The 16,921-nt window shown below is 44.9% G+C and overlaps 1 protein-coding gene across 1 annotated transcript in view; it reads left to right on the top strand.

Moving 5' to 3' along the window:
• The first annotated feature begins 1,104 nt into the window (after positions 1-1,104).
• GRXCR1 (glutaredoxin and cysteine rich domain containing 1) overlaps positions 1,105-16,921 on the top strand; it is a 71,383-nt gene continuing 55,566 nt past the window's right edge. The window contains exon 1 of the mRNA XM_060247303.1: positions 1,105-1,691. Within this exon, the coding sequence (XP_060103286.1) occupies positions 1,299-1,691 (393 nt within the window). The 5' untranslated portion in view covers positions 1,105-1,298. The remainder of the gene's footprint in view (positions 1,692-16,921) is intronic.

The following is a 16,921-nucleotide window of genomic DNA, read 5'->3' as shown; positions in this document are numbered from 1 at the left end:
AAACGCCAGAATGATCCAACTTGCCCTGTAACAATAGTTGTCATTGCACAGGTGTGAAGTAGATGTCTTTATGGCTGCTCTGGAACACTTAGTCTGAATAGAGAACAGCAATTTCCAGAAGGTCAGAACAGCACAAATGCCTTAACTGTATGCAGGGCTCGCTTTCTAGCAGGAGCTCCTTTGCATATTAGGCCACCTACCCCTGATGTAGCCAATCCTCCAAGAGTTTACAGGGCTGTTCTTACAGGGCCTTCTGTAAGCTCTTGGAGGATTGGCTACATCAGGGGTGTGTGGCCTAATATGCAAAGGAGCTCCTGCTAGAAAGTGAGCCCTGAGTATGAATGTGCCAGTTTACCACCTACAAAACAGGTGCCCTTGAGGAGCTATTTCAAAAAGACTCAGACAATGTTGCAATTAGGTATTTTAGGCTCTGGAAGTATTGATCTTATGGTCCCCCCTTTAGATAGCAAGGTACATCGCAAACATAAAACTACAGTCTGCTTTGGAGTACCCCCAGGGCTTTTTTTGTAGCAGGAACTTCTTTGCATATTAGGTCACCCCCCCCCCCCTGATGTAGCCAGTCCTCCTGGAGGTTACAATAGGCCCTGTACTAAGAAACCTGGAAGCTCTTGGAGGACTGTCTACATCAGGGGTGTGTAGCCTAATATTCAAAGGAGTTCCTGCTACAAAAAAAAAGCCCTGGGTACCTGAGAACTTCCACCCCAAGGTCCAGTCCTGTTGGCACCACTGGAGTCAGGTGTAACATGTGACAGGCCTAAGACGGCTCCAGAAGATGTCATTTGAGGACATCAGCATTCCGATAGGTCCATGCAGCACATATGGGATCTGCAGCTAGCTCTCCAGAAGCTAGAGCTCAGGGTGTCAAGTCCAGCCTTTGATCTGAATTCTCCCTTTCTACTTCTCTGTCAACACACACAAATTAACAGATATGTCTTAGATATAACTTAAAAAAAAAAAAACTTCCATTCTCGTTTTCCTTTTTTCCCTCCTGGCTCTGAAAAAAAGCACACAAAGGGTTGTTAATATTTAATTGATGATCTCATTTTACAGGTTTTAGTTTAAAGGTAACCATAGCACACACACGCATGCATTATTGATTGCCGATCGGCACTGGACCTTCTTGGGAATCCTCTTTCCTTTAGATGTTCGCTTTCATATGAGCAGCACCTCCGTCACTGGCAGACAACTTTGATATTGTTTTAAGTGTGAGAAACTGGTGGAAGTGATGACAGCCGACACCAGGAGGATGTAAGCAGTTCATATTGACGGATGGGACAATGATTAAGAGCGACACCAAGGGCGAGGGCGAGAGGCAGCCAAGGAAAGTCCGATTTCGCATTGCCTCTTCACACAGTGGGAGAGTGCTCAAAGAGGTGTACGCTGATGGAGAAACCTCCGATTCCCTGGATTCCGAATGCACAAGCAGCTCCGAAACAGACCAGAGCCGGCTCAGTGAATCCGATGGGCAGCACAATGGAAACCTGGGGTCTGAATATGATGAGAATGAGAAAGAGTCGGATGATATGTTTATTTTTGTGAGAGCCGCCAAAGAGAGGGGATTTGGCGCGAAAAGAGTCAACATCCTCAGCAAAAATGGTACAGTCCGAGGAGTCAAGCACAAAGTCAGCGCGGGTCAAGTTATCTTTGACAATTTGTCAAAAGTGTTCCAGGTAGGTGAAATCTCCTTTGCTCTTCAGTCTATGATCAGTTCCTGGGTCCTCTTCCACTTCTACCTACAAAACACACTTTTAAAAAAGTTTTGCTAAAGCGGTGTTGGGTCTATCCATGCTCAGAATGTAGAGTTCCTAAGAACACCTCCAGTGGTTAAAGTCTCAAGTGAGAAGCTCCAGCCTTCAACATTATCGCAGCTAAAAAATTAAAATAAATATAATTTGCAGTTTTGCTCTTGAGAAGAGCTCACTCTTGAACCTAGTTAGTCCCCCAAATATGGCGAGTCAGCTTGTCGGCTAGGTCCAAAGACTTCAAAGGGGGGAAAAAGGGAGGGGAATATCCCAAAGATACCTGTTATCTATGAGTACTTTTGTTATCTACAAACCACTTTTTGAGTGGTTTTGGTTGGATCCTGTCCACACCCACTTCTTTTGCTCTCAACTCAAGGACTCAGAGAGCAGCAGTAGACATTTATCCTGGTTGCCCAAATATGGGACAGTGCGTCACTGAAGAGGGAGGAGCCATTGCTGCTGAGACAAGCTTAGAGGTCAGTTCACACAATAGGGATCCCATTGCTTTCAACGTGGGTTAAGGACAAAACATCTTCATTCATTGTAGCCCTGCTACAGTGGATGCACTCACAATCCATATACAATGTACACCTGATTTTACTTTATACGTGTGTTGAGTAATTCTCATGTTACTTTCAATGCATGTACAGCTGAACATGTGATTGAAATTGCACATTTATCCAGGTGCTGGATTCTGCTTTCATTTGCCAAGTGAATGCTTATTGACTCTTTCTTCCAGTTGGATGTACGCACATATATGGAGACTGTATGCACACTCACTATAACTTGTGAACAAGGCTTGTGTGAGGCGGATTGTATATAAGTAACTAATATATATTCACATAGAGGGGAATGTGCATTTCTTTTACCTTAAAGCATTTAGAGTTATGGAGCAATGGAATCACAGAAACTGGTGCACCCATGTGGGGAGAGTATCCAGCCATCCATTAGAGAGAGCCAGCATGGTGTAGTGGCTAAGAGTAGCAGCTTCTAATCTGAAGAACTGAGTTTGATTCCCCACTCCTCCTCCACATGGGTGACCCTGGACCAGTCACAGTTCTCTCAGAAATCTCTCAGCTCCACCCTGTTTACCTCACAAGGTGCCTATTTTGAGAAGAGGAAGAGAAGGTGATTGTGCTGTTGTGGGGAGAGGAAGGGAATGTAAATGAGAAGCTGCTTTGACACTCCTTAAGGTAGAGAAAAATCAAATATAAAAACCTACTCTCCTTCTTCTCCTTAAATCTCACTGCGTGTTTTTTATTGATGGACTGAACCCAGAGTCATGGAGACTGGAGAGTTAAAAATGGCAGCTGATCTGGAATCCACTGTCCAAAATTGAATACTTTGTGTCTTACCATTGCAAGCATTTCCTCTTAATCCTGTCTTAGACATGCAGTTGTTACCCATGGCCTCTTCGAGATGACCTGGTCTATATAGTAAAATACAATAAGCACTGCTTTAAATTCTCCAAAGCAGACCAGTGTGATTATCCCCATATGAGTGGAATCAGTATGTGGTGGATTTCCTTAGACTTCTTAGTTGGCCCCTGAGAATCCATATTGCAGATGGATGTGCCAATAGAATAAAGTATGGGGTGGATTCTCTTAAACTTCTCAGTTGGCTCTTGCCAGAAGCAAGATTCAAACTGTGGACTCCCAAATTACAGCTAAGCTTCTTAACTGCTGGCTCTCAAGTGGAAAATGCTACCTGCTGTTTGCAAGCCCTTTCATACATGTTGGAAGGTTCATTATGAAATTCGAGGAAAATGATTCTCTAAATGTTCAAAGGCTCGTATTGCTGTTGAACTTGTTCCAGGTTTTCAGCCCTGGCAATGCTGAACCTTAATGAGGTTTGGCTCAAATTAACCTCTGAAAGCTCCAGCTGGTTTATGCAAGCACACAGGAGGTAATCAATCCATAAAGAAGGACCACTGATATCGGCCAGAGAGTTAACTGCAGGCCTATTGCTCTCACAAAACATGCTTCATTCGAGCTGGGTCATGTGCTTTCTTCATGATGAAGAAAAGAGTAATTTCTAACAATATAAACCAGTATACACCAAGCTTGCTATATACAAAAAAAATGATCATTCTTTCCTTTCTGTGATTTTTTCCCCCTGGGCTGGAAATAACAAATGTTATTTGTGCATCCTGCTAAGGTTGGTAATGATTGCATATGTGAAGGGTTCATTTTTGGTTTCTGAATACAGATGAAGGGTGGAAATATTTGGATAAATCACCTTCCACTAAGTCATTTTCTATTGTTCTATCAGGCTTAGCGGCATGTAGTCTTTCCTTTTTATATCCTTCTATCTTTTTGTGGAGGTACAAAGAACTTGTGCCTGGGGAGGAGCTGCCACATCTGTCTCCTCTTCGCAACAACCCCCACCTGCCCATTGTTTCTCTCAGGTGTGGACAGCTAGTGGGAAAGAAGGAAGGAGAAAGTGCCACAGTTCATGCCTTCTTATCTCAGTCACTGCTATTTACTCACCTTCTGCCTTGCCCATGGACAGGTACTGAAAGGAAGAAAGGAGAATGTAGCAACCACTGGGCTACATCCTTCTCCTCCCCATCCTCTAGGATACCTCCGCTTCTCTCCCTGGTGTGGCTGGAGACTATGGATGGAATGAGAAAGGTGTATCTGGCACCAGTTGCCAACAACCCAGAGCCGGCGTGTGGGAGTAGGCGGGGTAGGCGGCTGCCTAGAGTGCTACCTTGTCTGGGGTCACCACTGGGCGCCCCCTCTCTCCCCTGAGCTGTGCCCGGGGCTTGTATAACGCGCTCCTTGCGAGAAGTGTGGTACACAAGCATTGTAAGTCTCCTCGCCCCTGATCAGGCTTCCTGCAATGCAAGAAGCCTGAGTGGGGCGGGGCCAGCGCTTGCATACCGCATGGTATGCAAGAAGCCTGAGTGGGGACAGGGTTTGCGTACCGCACTCTCATTGCCTGGCCAACTTGATGATGTCACTTTTGGTGACATCATTGTGGTGCTTCGTGCCCTCAATACCATGTTTTGAAGGAGCTGGGGGGGGGGGAGCGCAGCACAGGGGTCTGCCTTGAATGGCAGAACCCATAGCACCAGCCCTGCAACAACCCACCTATTTTCTTCCCTGTCCACCTCCCATCCCCACTTGTTCTCTTCCTGCCTGTCTAGATTCTTCCTTTCTATCATTGGTTGTCTTCACACCCCACCCACCATAGTTCCAAGGACGGTTTCCTGTACGCTGTCTGCACCAATGTTCCCTCTAAGCTGAGTTAGTGTGAGCTAGCTGACAATTTTTTAGCCTCCAGCTTACATTTTTGTCTCAGCTCAGGAAATATGGCCCTAAAGCTCACTAATTTATGCAGTAAATTATGCTCACTGCTTTAATACCAGTAGCTCACAAAGTAGAATTTTAGTTCACAAGACTCCACAGCTTACATCGGTCTGCACTTGTGCAGATAATGCTCCCACGGGTTGTTCACAGCCCTCTCATTTAATTTTATCGTTTGGGATCCGCCCCCCCCCCCCCAGTTTTCTCCCAAGTTTGCAGGAAAATCCCATCTATTTGTATGTACCCCAGTTATATGGATTTTTTTTTTTTTTGCTGGATACTAGGTACTTGTTCAGAAATTGACAAACATTCACTAACTTCTGATAAGAACATAACATTTGATTAAGAATGCTGATAACAGTAGGTATGCAAAAGGGTTATGTGGGTCAGACTAATACAGACTCTGTTAGTAAGTCTGCTTCTCCCTAATTTTCAGGGACATATGAAATAGCTCCATTTGAATCTCCCACCTCAATTTTACATACTTTCGACAGAACTATATGCCAGTCTACTCAGTTCTACCCATTTCAGTGGGGCTGACTCCTAGCCATACATTCAGAGGAGTTAGCAGTGTTAGTCTGTTGCTGCAAAAATAGTAGAGTCCAGTAGCACCTTTAAGACTAATAGATTCCTTGTAGCGCAAGCTTTCAAGAAACAAAGTTCTCTTCGGCAGATGCATCTGACGAAGAGAGCTGTGTTTCTTGAAAGTTTATGCCACAGTAAATTTGTTAGCCTTAAAGGTGCTACTGGACTCTTTACTATTTTTCCTCGCCGTACAGAATTCTCAGGTGACAACTATGGAGAGGAGATTTATAACTCTGAAGACATGTTCACGTTAAGATTCCAGTGTCGGATGCTGGGAAGAGTGCTTGTTCTTACAGGGAACCAAAAGCTCAGATTCCTTCTACCAAAAATCAGTTCATCTGCAATGCATGCCTGAAGTTCTCAAAAAGTGTTCACAGAAAGAAGAAGAAGAAGAAGATGATATTGGATTTATATCCCATCCCATACTCTGAATCTCAGAGTGGCTCATAATCTTCTTTACCTTCCCCCCCCCCCCCACAACAGACACCATGTGAGATGGGTGGGGCTGAGAGAGCTCTCCCAGATGCTGTCCTTTCAAGGACAGCTCTGCGAGGGCTATGACTGACCCAAGGCCATTCAGCAAGTGGAGGAGTGGGCACGAGAGCCAGTATAGTGTAGTGGTTAAGTGCATGGACTTTTATCTGTGAGAAGCGGGTTTGATTCCCCACTCCTCCACTTGCACCTGCTGGGATGGTCTTGGGTTAGCCATAGCTCTGGCAGAGGTTGTCCTTGACAGGGCAGCTGCTTTGAGAATCCTCTCAGCTCCACCCACCTCACAGGGTGTCTGTTGTGGGGGGAGAAGATATAGGAGATTGTAAGCCACTCTGAGTCTCTGATTCAGAGAGAAGGGCAGGGTATAAATCTGCAATTCTTCCTCTTAACCACTACATCAAACTGGTGTCTGGAACCTTCTTAAAAATTCAGGCATTGACAGTGCCGGATTAAACCCTGTGGAGGCCCCAAAATCTTGGGGGGGGGGCTTGCAAATTATCTCAGTCAGAGTGCCTGCTCCACCACCCACAGCCCCCACTGTAGCCTGCAGGCATCTTCTCAGAAGCCTCTTTGAGGCACAGAGAGGCAAACTTGGCAGTGACACCAGCAGCAGCCGCACCAGGCAAGTTGGGCAAAGAGCGGCTCAGTTGCTGGCTGTGCATGCAGGCTGGGAGCACTGCAAGCGGGGAAAACTGGGGTGGGGGAGCTGACCTGGGCCCCCTAAAAGTGTAGGGGCCCATAGGCCTACTTGGCCTAATTGTTAATCCGGCCCTGGGCCCTGGGCGTATGAACACAGCTTTTTAAACGTAGGAGTATATGCTTTCAGCAACAGGGCTAGGAAAGAATGTGAGCAGAGCAGCTTTGCTTGCCTTCAGTGACATCATCACAGAGCCAGATCTTATTGGCTACATTTGACCATGATGTCATCAGAGTCACTATATGATCTCTACTTGGTTTGAATCACTTTCCAAATAAAAATGTGCCACCAGAGTAGAAGCCTAAAAGAATAACGGCTACACAGAATCATTAAAAGCATGTGTGAAGAAGTAAGATAATATTTTTTATTTTTTTGCAAAACCTTTTGTGCATTTTGAAATGATTAAATTTTTTTTTTGCATCTGAAGCTGATCACAAAGATCTAGCAGAGCACCCGCTTTCACACCCAGCTTTTCACAGAACAGATGTGCCAAAACTGATGTATAATCTTTCCTTTCAAGAAAGTGGCTCTCCTGATGTCCCAATGGGAGTGTGAGCCCCCCCCTTCCAAATTTTCCTTTTAATTACTGCTGGTGTTTGGACTGGAGGAAAGGTTGCTATAGCAACACCTCTCCCCTTATCCCCTTCTATGTGCCTCACCGAGGAAGGAAATGCAGTTGCCATGACAACACCTCTAGCTACTCTCTTGGTGGGAACTCAAGTAGCCAGAAAACAAGGTGATGTAATGATTCCTTGGTGGTCTTTTCTGCACAGGTTTATCTCTTATGATTAAGAAGGAAGGACTTTATTTTCCCCCAGACTGTAACACCTAAGCACAAGGATGCTTTGGTGCTATTCATGTTACGGAGTTTCTCTTCTGAATCCAGAAATGTCACAGCCAATTGTAAGCAGGGTCAGCTCCGGTTCGTATTTGGATGGGAGACCTCCAAGGCAAACCGCCTTTGAACATCTCTTGCCTAGAAAGTTCTATGGGGTCACCATAAGTCAGCTGGGACTTGATGCACTTTCTACCGCCAATCCCTGCCCTGAGCCTGTTCGTGGGAAGGACAGGCTAAAAATCGAATAAACCAAACCAAATCAGTCCACACATTACAAAGCCCTTGTGCCCCTCCAGGTGTCTCATTGACAGATGTCATCTGAGACTTCCATGCTAGTTAAGGGCTAAAAAAAAGATAAAGGTAAAGGTAGTCCCCTGTGCAAGCACCAGTTGTTTCTGACTCTGGGGTGACGTTGCTTTCATAACGTTTTCACAGCAGACTTTTTAAGGGGTGGTTTGCCATTGCCTTCCCAAGTCATCTACACTTCCCCCCCAGCAAGCTGGGTACTCATTTTACTGACCTTGGAAGGATGGAAGGCTGAGTCAACCTCAAGCCGGCTATCTGAACCCAGCTTCCGCCAGGATTGAACTCAGATCGTGAGCAGAGCTTAGGACTGCATTACTGCAGCTTTACCACTCTGCGCCACGGGGCTCTTAGTTAAGGGCTAGATAATATAATACCTAGATCCATTTTGTCTGCCTGCTTTGCCTTTTTGATTTCAGTGGGTTCTGGTTGGTAGAGACCTTCTTTTATATTTTTAGACATCTAGTTTTTGGGCTGTTTACTTCTGTTTTATTGTATTATTATGCCATTAAAGGTTTGGTTGAATGAATGACTTCCGTACTCAGAACAAAACTCCTACATATGCATGGGCCCACTTTGGATTAGGGTTGCCAAGTCCCCCGCGGCCTCTGGCGGGGGACTTTATTTGCATGGTACCATAGAGTTTTCCTCCCAAATTCCTAGAGCATCCAGGGAAATCATAGAGTTTTCCTGGAAGCTTCTAGAGTGGCCAGCACGTGACATTGCTGGCGTAATGATGTCAATTGAGAGTGACGGCATTGCTTCGGTGACATCGGGAGGAGATCCCCCCACTGGCTCACAGTGGGTTGGTGGGTTGGGGACTTCCAGGGTGGGAGAATCCCCACCCCACCTGGGAGCTTGGCAGCCCTATTTTGGATCAAGACATCATGTTTAGGTTTGGTTTATTAGATTTATATCCCACCCTCCCAACCTGAGCAGGGAGGGGTGCTTAAGCTGCCTCCACACACACCATTTTCTCAGTCTGCAATGGCCCCAGGGAGCCAGTGTTTGCCCCACTGAGGAAACTTAGGTGCTGCCATTAATACATGGAAGTTTCATATTATTATTTATTTTATTAATTGACTTTATTAATACCCTGCCTTTGTTTCCAATAGGGGTCCAAAGTAGCTGTCCCCCCCCCCCCCAGTGGGGCAAATATAGGAGCTCTCTAAGACTGTTCCAGGCAAATAATACAATAAGAAACCTTAAGCTTGCCTCTGCCAGGGCACTAAAGTTTTGATCCAAATCAGGCCTACTCAGACCTGGGGATGAAGTTCATAGCATGGAACTCTCAGCATGTGTTTGATTGAAAGGATCTATGGCAGTGGTGGCCAAACTGAGGCTCGGGAGCCACATGTAGCTCTTTCCCACTTATTGTGTGGCTTCAGCCCCCCCCCCATCAACCAGCTTGGAGAAGGCATTTGTCTCTTCTCCAAGCCAGCTGGCTGCTAGGAGTATGCATTTAAAGTTAAAGTTGCTTTCTTTCCACCTCTTTCTCCCCCATCTATTTTCCTTCCTTCCTTCCTGTCTTGTGGTTCTCAAGCATCTGACATTCTTGTCTTGCGGCTCTCAAACATCTGATGTTCATTCTATGTGGCTCTTACATTAAGCAAGTTTGGCCACCCCTGATCTATGGCAATCAGGGGGATCACAGGAACTTTATAATATATGAATTGGCCCTGTAGTCCATTAGTGCAGGGGTGGCCAATGGTAGCCCTCCAGATGTTTTTTGGCTACAACTCCCATCAGCCCCAGCCAGCATGGCCAATGGCTGGGGCTGATGGGAGTTGTATGCAAAAAACATCTGGAGAGCTACCGTTGGCCACCCCTGCATTAGTGAATGGAATGCTATCGTTAGTACAGGGAGACATGAGTTCAGATTCCAGCTGGGTTGGATTCTACTGGCCAGCTGAAGAAGATGATATTGGATTTATATCCCACCCTCACTCTGAATCTCAGAGTCTCAGAGTGGTCACAATCTCCTTTACCTTCCTCCCCCACAACAAACACCCTGTGAGGTAGGTGGGGCTGAGAGAGCTCTCCCAGAAGCTGCCCTTTCAAGGCCATTCTAGCAGCTGCAAGTGGAGGAGTGAGGGATCAAACTCGGTTCTCCCAGATACGAGTCAGCTCACTTAATCACTACACCGAACTGGCTTTAGTGAAATCCAGGGCCTTTTTTTGAGCAGGAGCACACAGGAACACAGTTCTGGCTGACTTGGCATTCGGGGTGTGTGGCCTGTTATGCAAATGAGTTCCTGCTGGGCTTTTTCTATTTAAAAAGGCCTAGTGAAATCCACTTCTTTCACATGGGGATAGCGGAACTGCCTATAGAGAAGAAAACGATCACTTTTTAATATGCTGTATCTGAATAATTCCAGTGCAAAGTAATTCAGGGCACAAAATATGTGCGGCATTTTCAAACTAAAATGGGGACTCAGTCAAACATAATAGAAATACGATCACATTGAAAGGGCTGTTCAGATTTTAGAAAAGGGAGAAGAAAGATCCACCCTCTCATAAATTCCAAGTCAAATTGTACAATGGCAGCACACTTTAAGAAAATGTGTTACATTATCATCTTTAAAAAGCTCCTGGTAATTATAGCAATTTTATCAAATACAGGAAAAACAAGCATTTCTTTTTCCCAAGGCATAGGGGAGTTTGCACTTTATTATGAGTATTCTACCACACATATCCATACGTTATGTTATTAGGACTACCCAAGCTGTAAAACCAGTGAGATGACTGGAGGTATGTAGGATCACAGGTGGTCTGAAAAACCAGGAAGAGAGATGGGAAACTCCCCACCCACCTTCCATAAATGATGTTTTAAAAATCATAGCATTGTTTAAGGCTTTGTTTGAGGCCACCACACCAGAACTTACGAACACCTTCATTTCCTGGAAGTATAAACCAGTGCTCTGGTCCTGCTCTTACTTACCGAAAGTAAATCCGTGTTCTCTCAATGAGACCAGATTCTCATCTATTTGCTTTCTTAGATGTTTATACCCTGATTTCCTTCTCATTGGGAGCCAAAGCAGCTTACAACATTGTTCTCACCTCCTCATAGGAATTAGGGAAACATGATACAGTGGTAATTCCAGGGCTGGTGCCAACCAGTAGGCAGTGTAGGCGGCTGCCTATAGCAGCATCCCACCACAAGACATCCCTGGGGTGGACTCCTGCAGGCTGGGAGGTGGACTCCTGCAGGCTGGGAGGAAGTACTACAGAATGGGTTTCAGTGTGAATGCAAGCAAACAAATACTGCCACAAACAGTACTGCTGAAAACAACAACAACAACAACAATACATGTGCTTCAATCCTTATATAATTTAAACCAGTGTATAAAATGTCATCATACCTTCCCTCCAAAGAAAATACAATTACAATTCATTACAAATCAGTTGCTTCTACAGTTTCCAATAGAGGGATTCGTAGTCTTCAACAATTCCTTCCTTCAATAAATAAAGTTCACAATACAGTCCATGAAAAGTTCTGAAATTCTTTCAAGTAGGAATGACCAGGAAATCCTTATAGCCTTCATAAGACGTTCCCTCTAGATTTCAAGATGTTTCAATACTGGTTTCTTCAGTTATCAAGCTGTCAAACTGGAACCCGATTTCAATGACTTCTAACACAAACTCAAGGTTCATAGCTTACAGTAGAATCAATAGGTTCTATCAATAGGGCAGGTGGGGTGCCTCATCTGGGGTGCCAAAAACCCTGGTGCTGCCTCTGGGTAACTCTTATAGCCTCCCCTTTTCTATCTAGCCTGTCATTTTTTTTTTATTTACAAGAACAATTTTTAACATTTTTTAAAAAATCCACTCTTCTTTAAAGAACCACAGGATGGCAAATCTTGGTCTCTCTTCATCCCTTTTATCCCTACAGCAGTCTTGTGAGGTAGGTTAGATTGATACAGACAGGGCTTTTTTTGTAGAAAAAGCCCAGCAGGAACTCAGTTGCATATTAGGCCATGCCCCCCTGATTTCACCATTGTTTCACATGGGCTTTTTGGTAGAAAAAGCCCAGCAGGAACTCATTTGCATATTAGGCCACCCCTCCTGATGACAAGCCAGCTGGAACTGCATTCTTGTGTATTCCTGCTCAAAAAAAGCCTTGGATACAGAGCAACTGGCCCACGGTTACGTAGCAAACTTCCATGGAGACTGGAATCTGCGCCTCCATGCTTCTATTTAACACATTCTAATACCGAATCGGACCATTGGTCCATCAAGGCCAGTATTGTCTATTCAGACTAGCAGAGGCTCTCCAAAGTCACAGATAAAGATCTTTCACATCAGGTACTACCTGTTCCTTTCAACTGGAGATGCCGGGGATTGAATCTGGAACCTTCTGCATGCAAAGCAGAAGCTGTTCTTCTGCACCAGTCTCCCCACTTATTACTCTAACCATTACACCATACACTAGACTGTGCTGCTTTACTCCAGTGGGTATGAAAATCTGGTTATGGATCTTCCCATGACTCCTGTGGCACACTTAGTATGAAGTGTGAGGTGCCGGCATCCTCTTTGAGAGCTCATGCTTCAGGTCTTCTGATACCAGATCTTCTGTGAGTTCAGCATAGCTAACCTGAGCTGGCTATTATAACCGAAACTAAATCAATGGGCCAATGGAAGTTCTTCAGCGATCATCAGGGACACAGGAACTTTACCCCTGGTGACCCAGCATGGATATAATTGTTCACTGAAGTCTAAAGTTAAAAACATTCCTGCCAAGTGTGCAGTAGTGTAATGATCTGAAGGACAAAAAGAGACATGACATGAGAGACTCACAACATGGGAGTTGAGCTTCATCCTCCTTTCAAAGCCACAACTGAGGGCCTTCTCATTCAGTTGGGGAAGGGACACTGGAGTTGGGAGTTTTAACCAGGGCTTTTTTTGTAGCAGGAACTCCTTTGCATATTAGGATGTAGCCAGTCCTCCAGGAGCTTATAGGGCTCATAGTACAGGGCCTACTGTAAGCTCCAGGAGGATTGGCTACATCAGGGGCTACATAAAAAAAGCCCTTGTTTTAACCCTTTCTTCTTGTCCAGTGTTCTCCAATCTAAATAATGGCCATTTTCACATGAATGATCTGCTCTCAGTTCTATGTGTTTGGGAGGCAGGTTTCTCCCAACTACATTTCCCCACCTCATCTTGGTGCATTCATGAACCTCTGGAGGTTTTCTCAGCTTTTCTCAGACCTGTTTTGCTGAAATGTTTTGGGAAACATTGCACTAAGGATGGCTGCTGTATGGCTGGGAAAATTTGGATTTCCCTACCCACTTGGCAGCCATTTTTCTGACCCTGTCCCTACAGCAGCTGTATCTTCCACCTGCTATTGGGGTGCATTTTATTTTATTTTTAAAAAAACTGGCACTACAGTATCATTATATTGGTTTGCCATTGTAACAACAGGTGAAACAGGTGCTCTGAATTATCAGATTTTATTTTTAAGAATATAAGTCTCCAGACCTTTCCTTTGTGGAGGTATAAGGAAAAAGTCGTATCGTTGCAAGGGAAGGAACTACTTCTTAAAAATGACGGCTGGTAAGTCAGAGAGCCTGCTATATCTGTAGTTACTATGGCATATCAAGATAATGACATTCTAATTTCATTGTTTTAAAGAACTGCAAAAGGGGAAGTGGCTGCTCTGGGGGGATTGGGGCAGGCAAACTGTTAGGAAAGCTGCCATTTGGAAGCTCAAGGCCTTTTTTTGTAGCAGGAACTCCTTTGCATAATAGGCCACACACCCCAGAAGTAGCCAATCCTCCAAGAGCTTACAGTAGGCCCTGTACTAAGAGCCCTGTAAGCCATCCAAGCTCTGCTCACGACCTGAGTTCAATCCCGGCAGAAGCTGGGTTCAGGTAGCCGGCTCAGGGTTGACTCAGCCTTCCATCCTTCCGAGGTTGGTAAAACGAGTACCCAGCTTGCTGGGGGGAAAGTGCAAAAGACTGGGGAAGGCAATGGCAAAGCACCCTGTAAAAAGTCTGCCATGAGAACATTGCGAAAGCAACATCACCCCAGTGGCGGAAATGACTGGTGCTTGAACAGGGGATTACCTTTTTAAAAAGCTCTTGGAGGACTGGCTACATCAGGGTGTGTGTTGCCTAATATGCAAAGGAGCTCCTGCTACAAAAAGCGCCCTGGGAAGCTCCATTGCTCCTGTGCTGCACCAGCAATGGGAAAATCTAGCTGTTTCTGATGAAGTGAGGAGTGACTCACGAAAGCTCATAGCCTACCACAAATGTTTTAGGGCTCTTTTTCTAGCAGGAGCTCCTCTGCCTATTAGGCCATGCCCCCCCTGATGTAGCCAATCCTCCTGGAGCTTACAGTAGGCCTTGTACTAAGAGCCCTGTAAGCTCTTGGAGGATTGACTACATCAAGGGGCATGGCCTAATATGCAGAGGAGCTCCTGCTAGAAAAAGAGCCCGGCAGGTGCTACTAAACTTTTACTCTTTCCTATGTGGAAGTCACCAAAGTCCCATGCCCTCTGAAGTGGCTAGTAATTCGGGAGGGGGTGGGATATAGGCAACATGAAAATACCAAAGAGCAATTTGGTGTGTGTGTGTGACGTGAAGATGGTGTATGGCTCTGCACTCTTCTTCAGTCAAATTAGCAGTCCCTTGTGGTTCCTTTGAAGTAAATAAAAAAAGTTGAAATAAGAAGATCTGATATTCTCAGGCTGCATCTGCTTTATTCCTCCCTCTGGAAATAACCCAGATTTCTTTCTACTTATCCAGATTTCTCTATAGACATGAAGGGCAAACTTCATTGTATGTCAGTAAAAGTAACAAATTAAAAACCCCAATAAAATATATATTTGTGATTGGTATGCCTATGCATAAGCAGACAGATTAAAGGTTGTTAGCTATGGTTTTGGTTTGTTTCAAAGTTTTGAGGATCTCTGGGCAGCCCAGCGTAACTTTCACAAGGTATAACTGCACCTAGAAAAATGTCTGATTCTGTAAACATTAAACTAGCTGTAGTAGTAAAGGTGATCTCTGCCGTTATTCAGAGAAGTAAGTTATGCTACTGGTCGATCCCATTGTGACTATTACTGGCTGAAATGGGTAAGGACTTCAGAAGCCACAGGTAGCATAGATAATATAAGAGAAGGAGAAAATTATAACCAGCCCGATATAGTGGTTAAAGTATTGAACTGAGATCCGAGAGACCTAAGTTCAAGCTGTGAAGCTTGCTGGGTGACTTTGAGCTAGGCTTGCCAATCTCCATGCAAGGCCTGGAGATCTCCCAGAATTACAATGGATCTCTAAACTACCTAGGCCAGTTCCCCTGGAGGAAAGGCTGCTTTGGACAGTGGTCTCTAAGGCAGTCTGGGACCTACATATCTACAGGACTGCCTCTCCTGCTATGTCCCTCGAAGAGCATTATACTCATCTGAACGAGAGATTCTGGTGGTCCCTGGTCCCAAGGTAACCTGTTTAGACTTTTTGGCTCTTGCTCCCAAGGGAGATCAGGGCCCTGCGGGATCTGTTTCAGTTCCCCAGGGACTGCAAAATGGAGATGTTCTACCGGGCCATTGGTTGAGGTGAAGGGTGTCTCATCATTCTAGCCTCCCCTGTTCCACCCCTTTCTGCCTTAGTTTATTCAGTAATTGTGTGTGTGTGTGTGTGTGTGGGGAGGAGGTGTTTGCCCACCAGCTTTCTTTAATCTTGGTCATTTTATAGGCCTATGAGCTGTCTTGGTGTGCTCAATTATGTTAGTTTATAGAATTGCAGAATGCTTTTTATTGTTTTAGCTGTAATTTTAATCTGTTGTGAGCTGTCATGAGCCCTGCATACAGGGAAGGACGGGATAAAAACCCAATAAATCAATCAATCAATCAATCAAATTATACCTTGCCTCTCCTCAGACTCCACCCCCCAAATCTCCAGGAATTTCCCTGCAGCTTGAGCAGTCTCTGTCTCTCCAGCCTATCTCACACAAGATTGTTGCGAGGCTAAGACGGAGGAAGAGAATTGTGGGAATTTCAGAAACTTGGTGGAATGAGGAGAATCAGTGGGACACGGTGATTCCTGGATATAAGCTATATCGGAAGGATAGGGAGGGAAGGGTTGGAGTTGGGGTGGCTCTGTATGTCAGAGAGGATATACGGTCCAGTAAGACTGAGATCAGAGAATTAGATTCACTTTTAGAAATGCTTTGGGTTGAAATAGAGGGCCCAAAAGGAAATTTAACTATGGGAGTTTGTTATCGCCCACCAAATCAAAAGAGAGAGGACAATTATAATATGATGGAAGGCTTAAAGATAGCAGCTAAACGTAAAAACTGTGTCGTAATAGGTGATTTTAACTACCCGCAGATTGATTGGGTCAATATGTGTTCTGGTCGAGAGAAAGAGATTGAGTTTCTTGATGCTCTCAATGACTGTGCTATGGAGCAGATGGTCTCAGAACCTACCAGGGGTGGGGCGATCCTGGATTTGGTCCTAAGTAATGCCCAAGACTTGGTGAGAGATGTAAAAGTGATTGCGCCACTTGGGAGCAGTGACCATAATGTTATTGATTTCACCGTTTGTATAAATAGGGAGTTGTCCAAAAAGACCGCCACAACCATGTTTAACTTTAAAAGGGGTAAATACACTGAGATGAGGAGGCATGTGAGGAGGAAACTGAAAGGAAAGGTACATACGGTCAAAACCCTTGGGGAAGCTTGGATGCTATTTAAAACTATAATCCTAGAAGCTCAGATAAAATACATACCACAAGTTAGGAAAGGCACAAACAGGCATAAGAAAAGGCCTGCATGGTTAACAAAGTAATGGAAGCTGTAAAAGGTAAGAAGGACTCCTTTAAGCGGTGGAAAACCAGTCCAAGTGAGATTAGTAAAAGGGAACACAGGCTGTGGCAAATCAAATGCAAGACTGTGATCAGGCAGGCAAAAAAGGACTATGAGGAGCATATTG

This window comes from Heteronotia binoei, chromosome 9, assembly GCF_032191835.1.
Source record: "Heteronotia binoei isolate CCM8104 ecotype False Entrance Well chromosome 9, APGP_CSIRO_Hbin_v1, whole genome shotgun sequence".
NCBI classification, from domain to species: Eukaryota; Metazoa; Chordata; class Lepidosauria; order Squamata; family Gekkonidae; genus Heteronotia; species Heteronotia binoei.
Note: the sequence above shows the minus strand (reverse complement) of the source record. Positions and strands in the feature narration are given on the sequence as shown.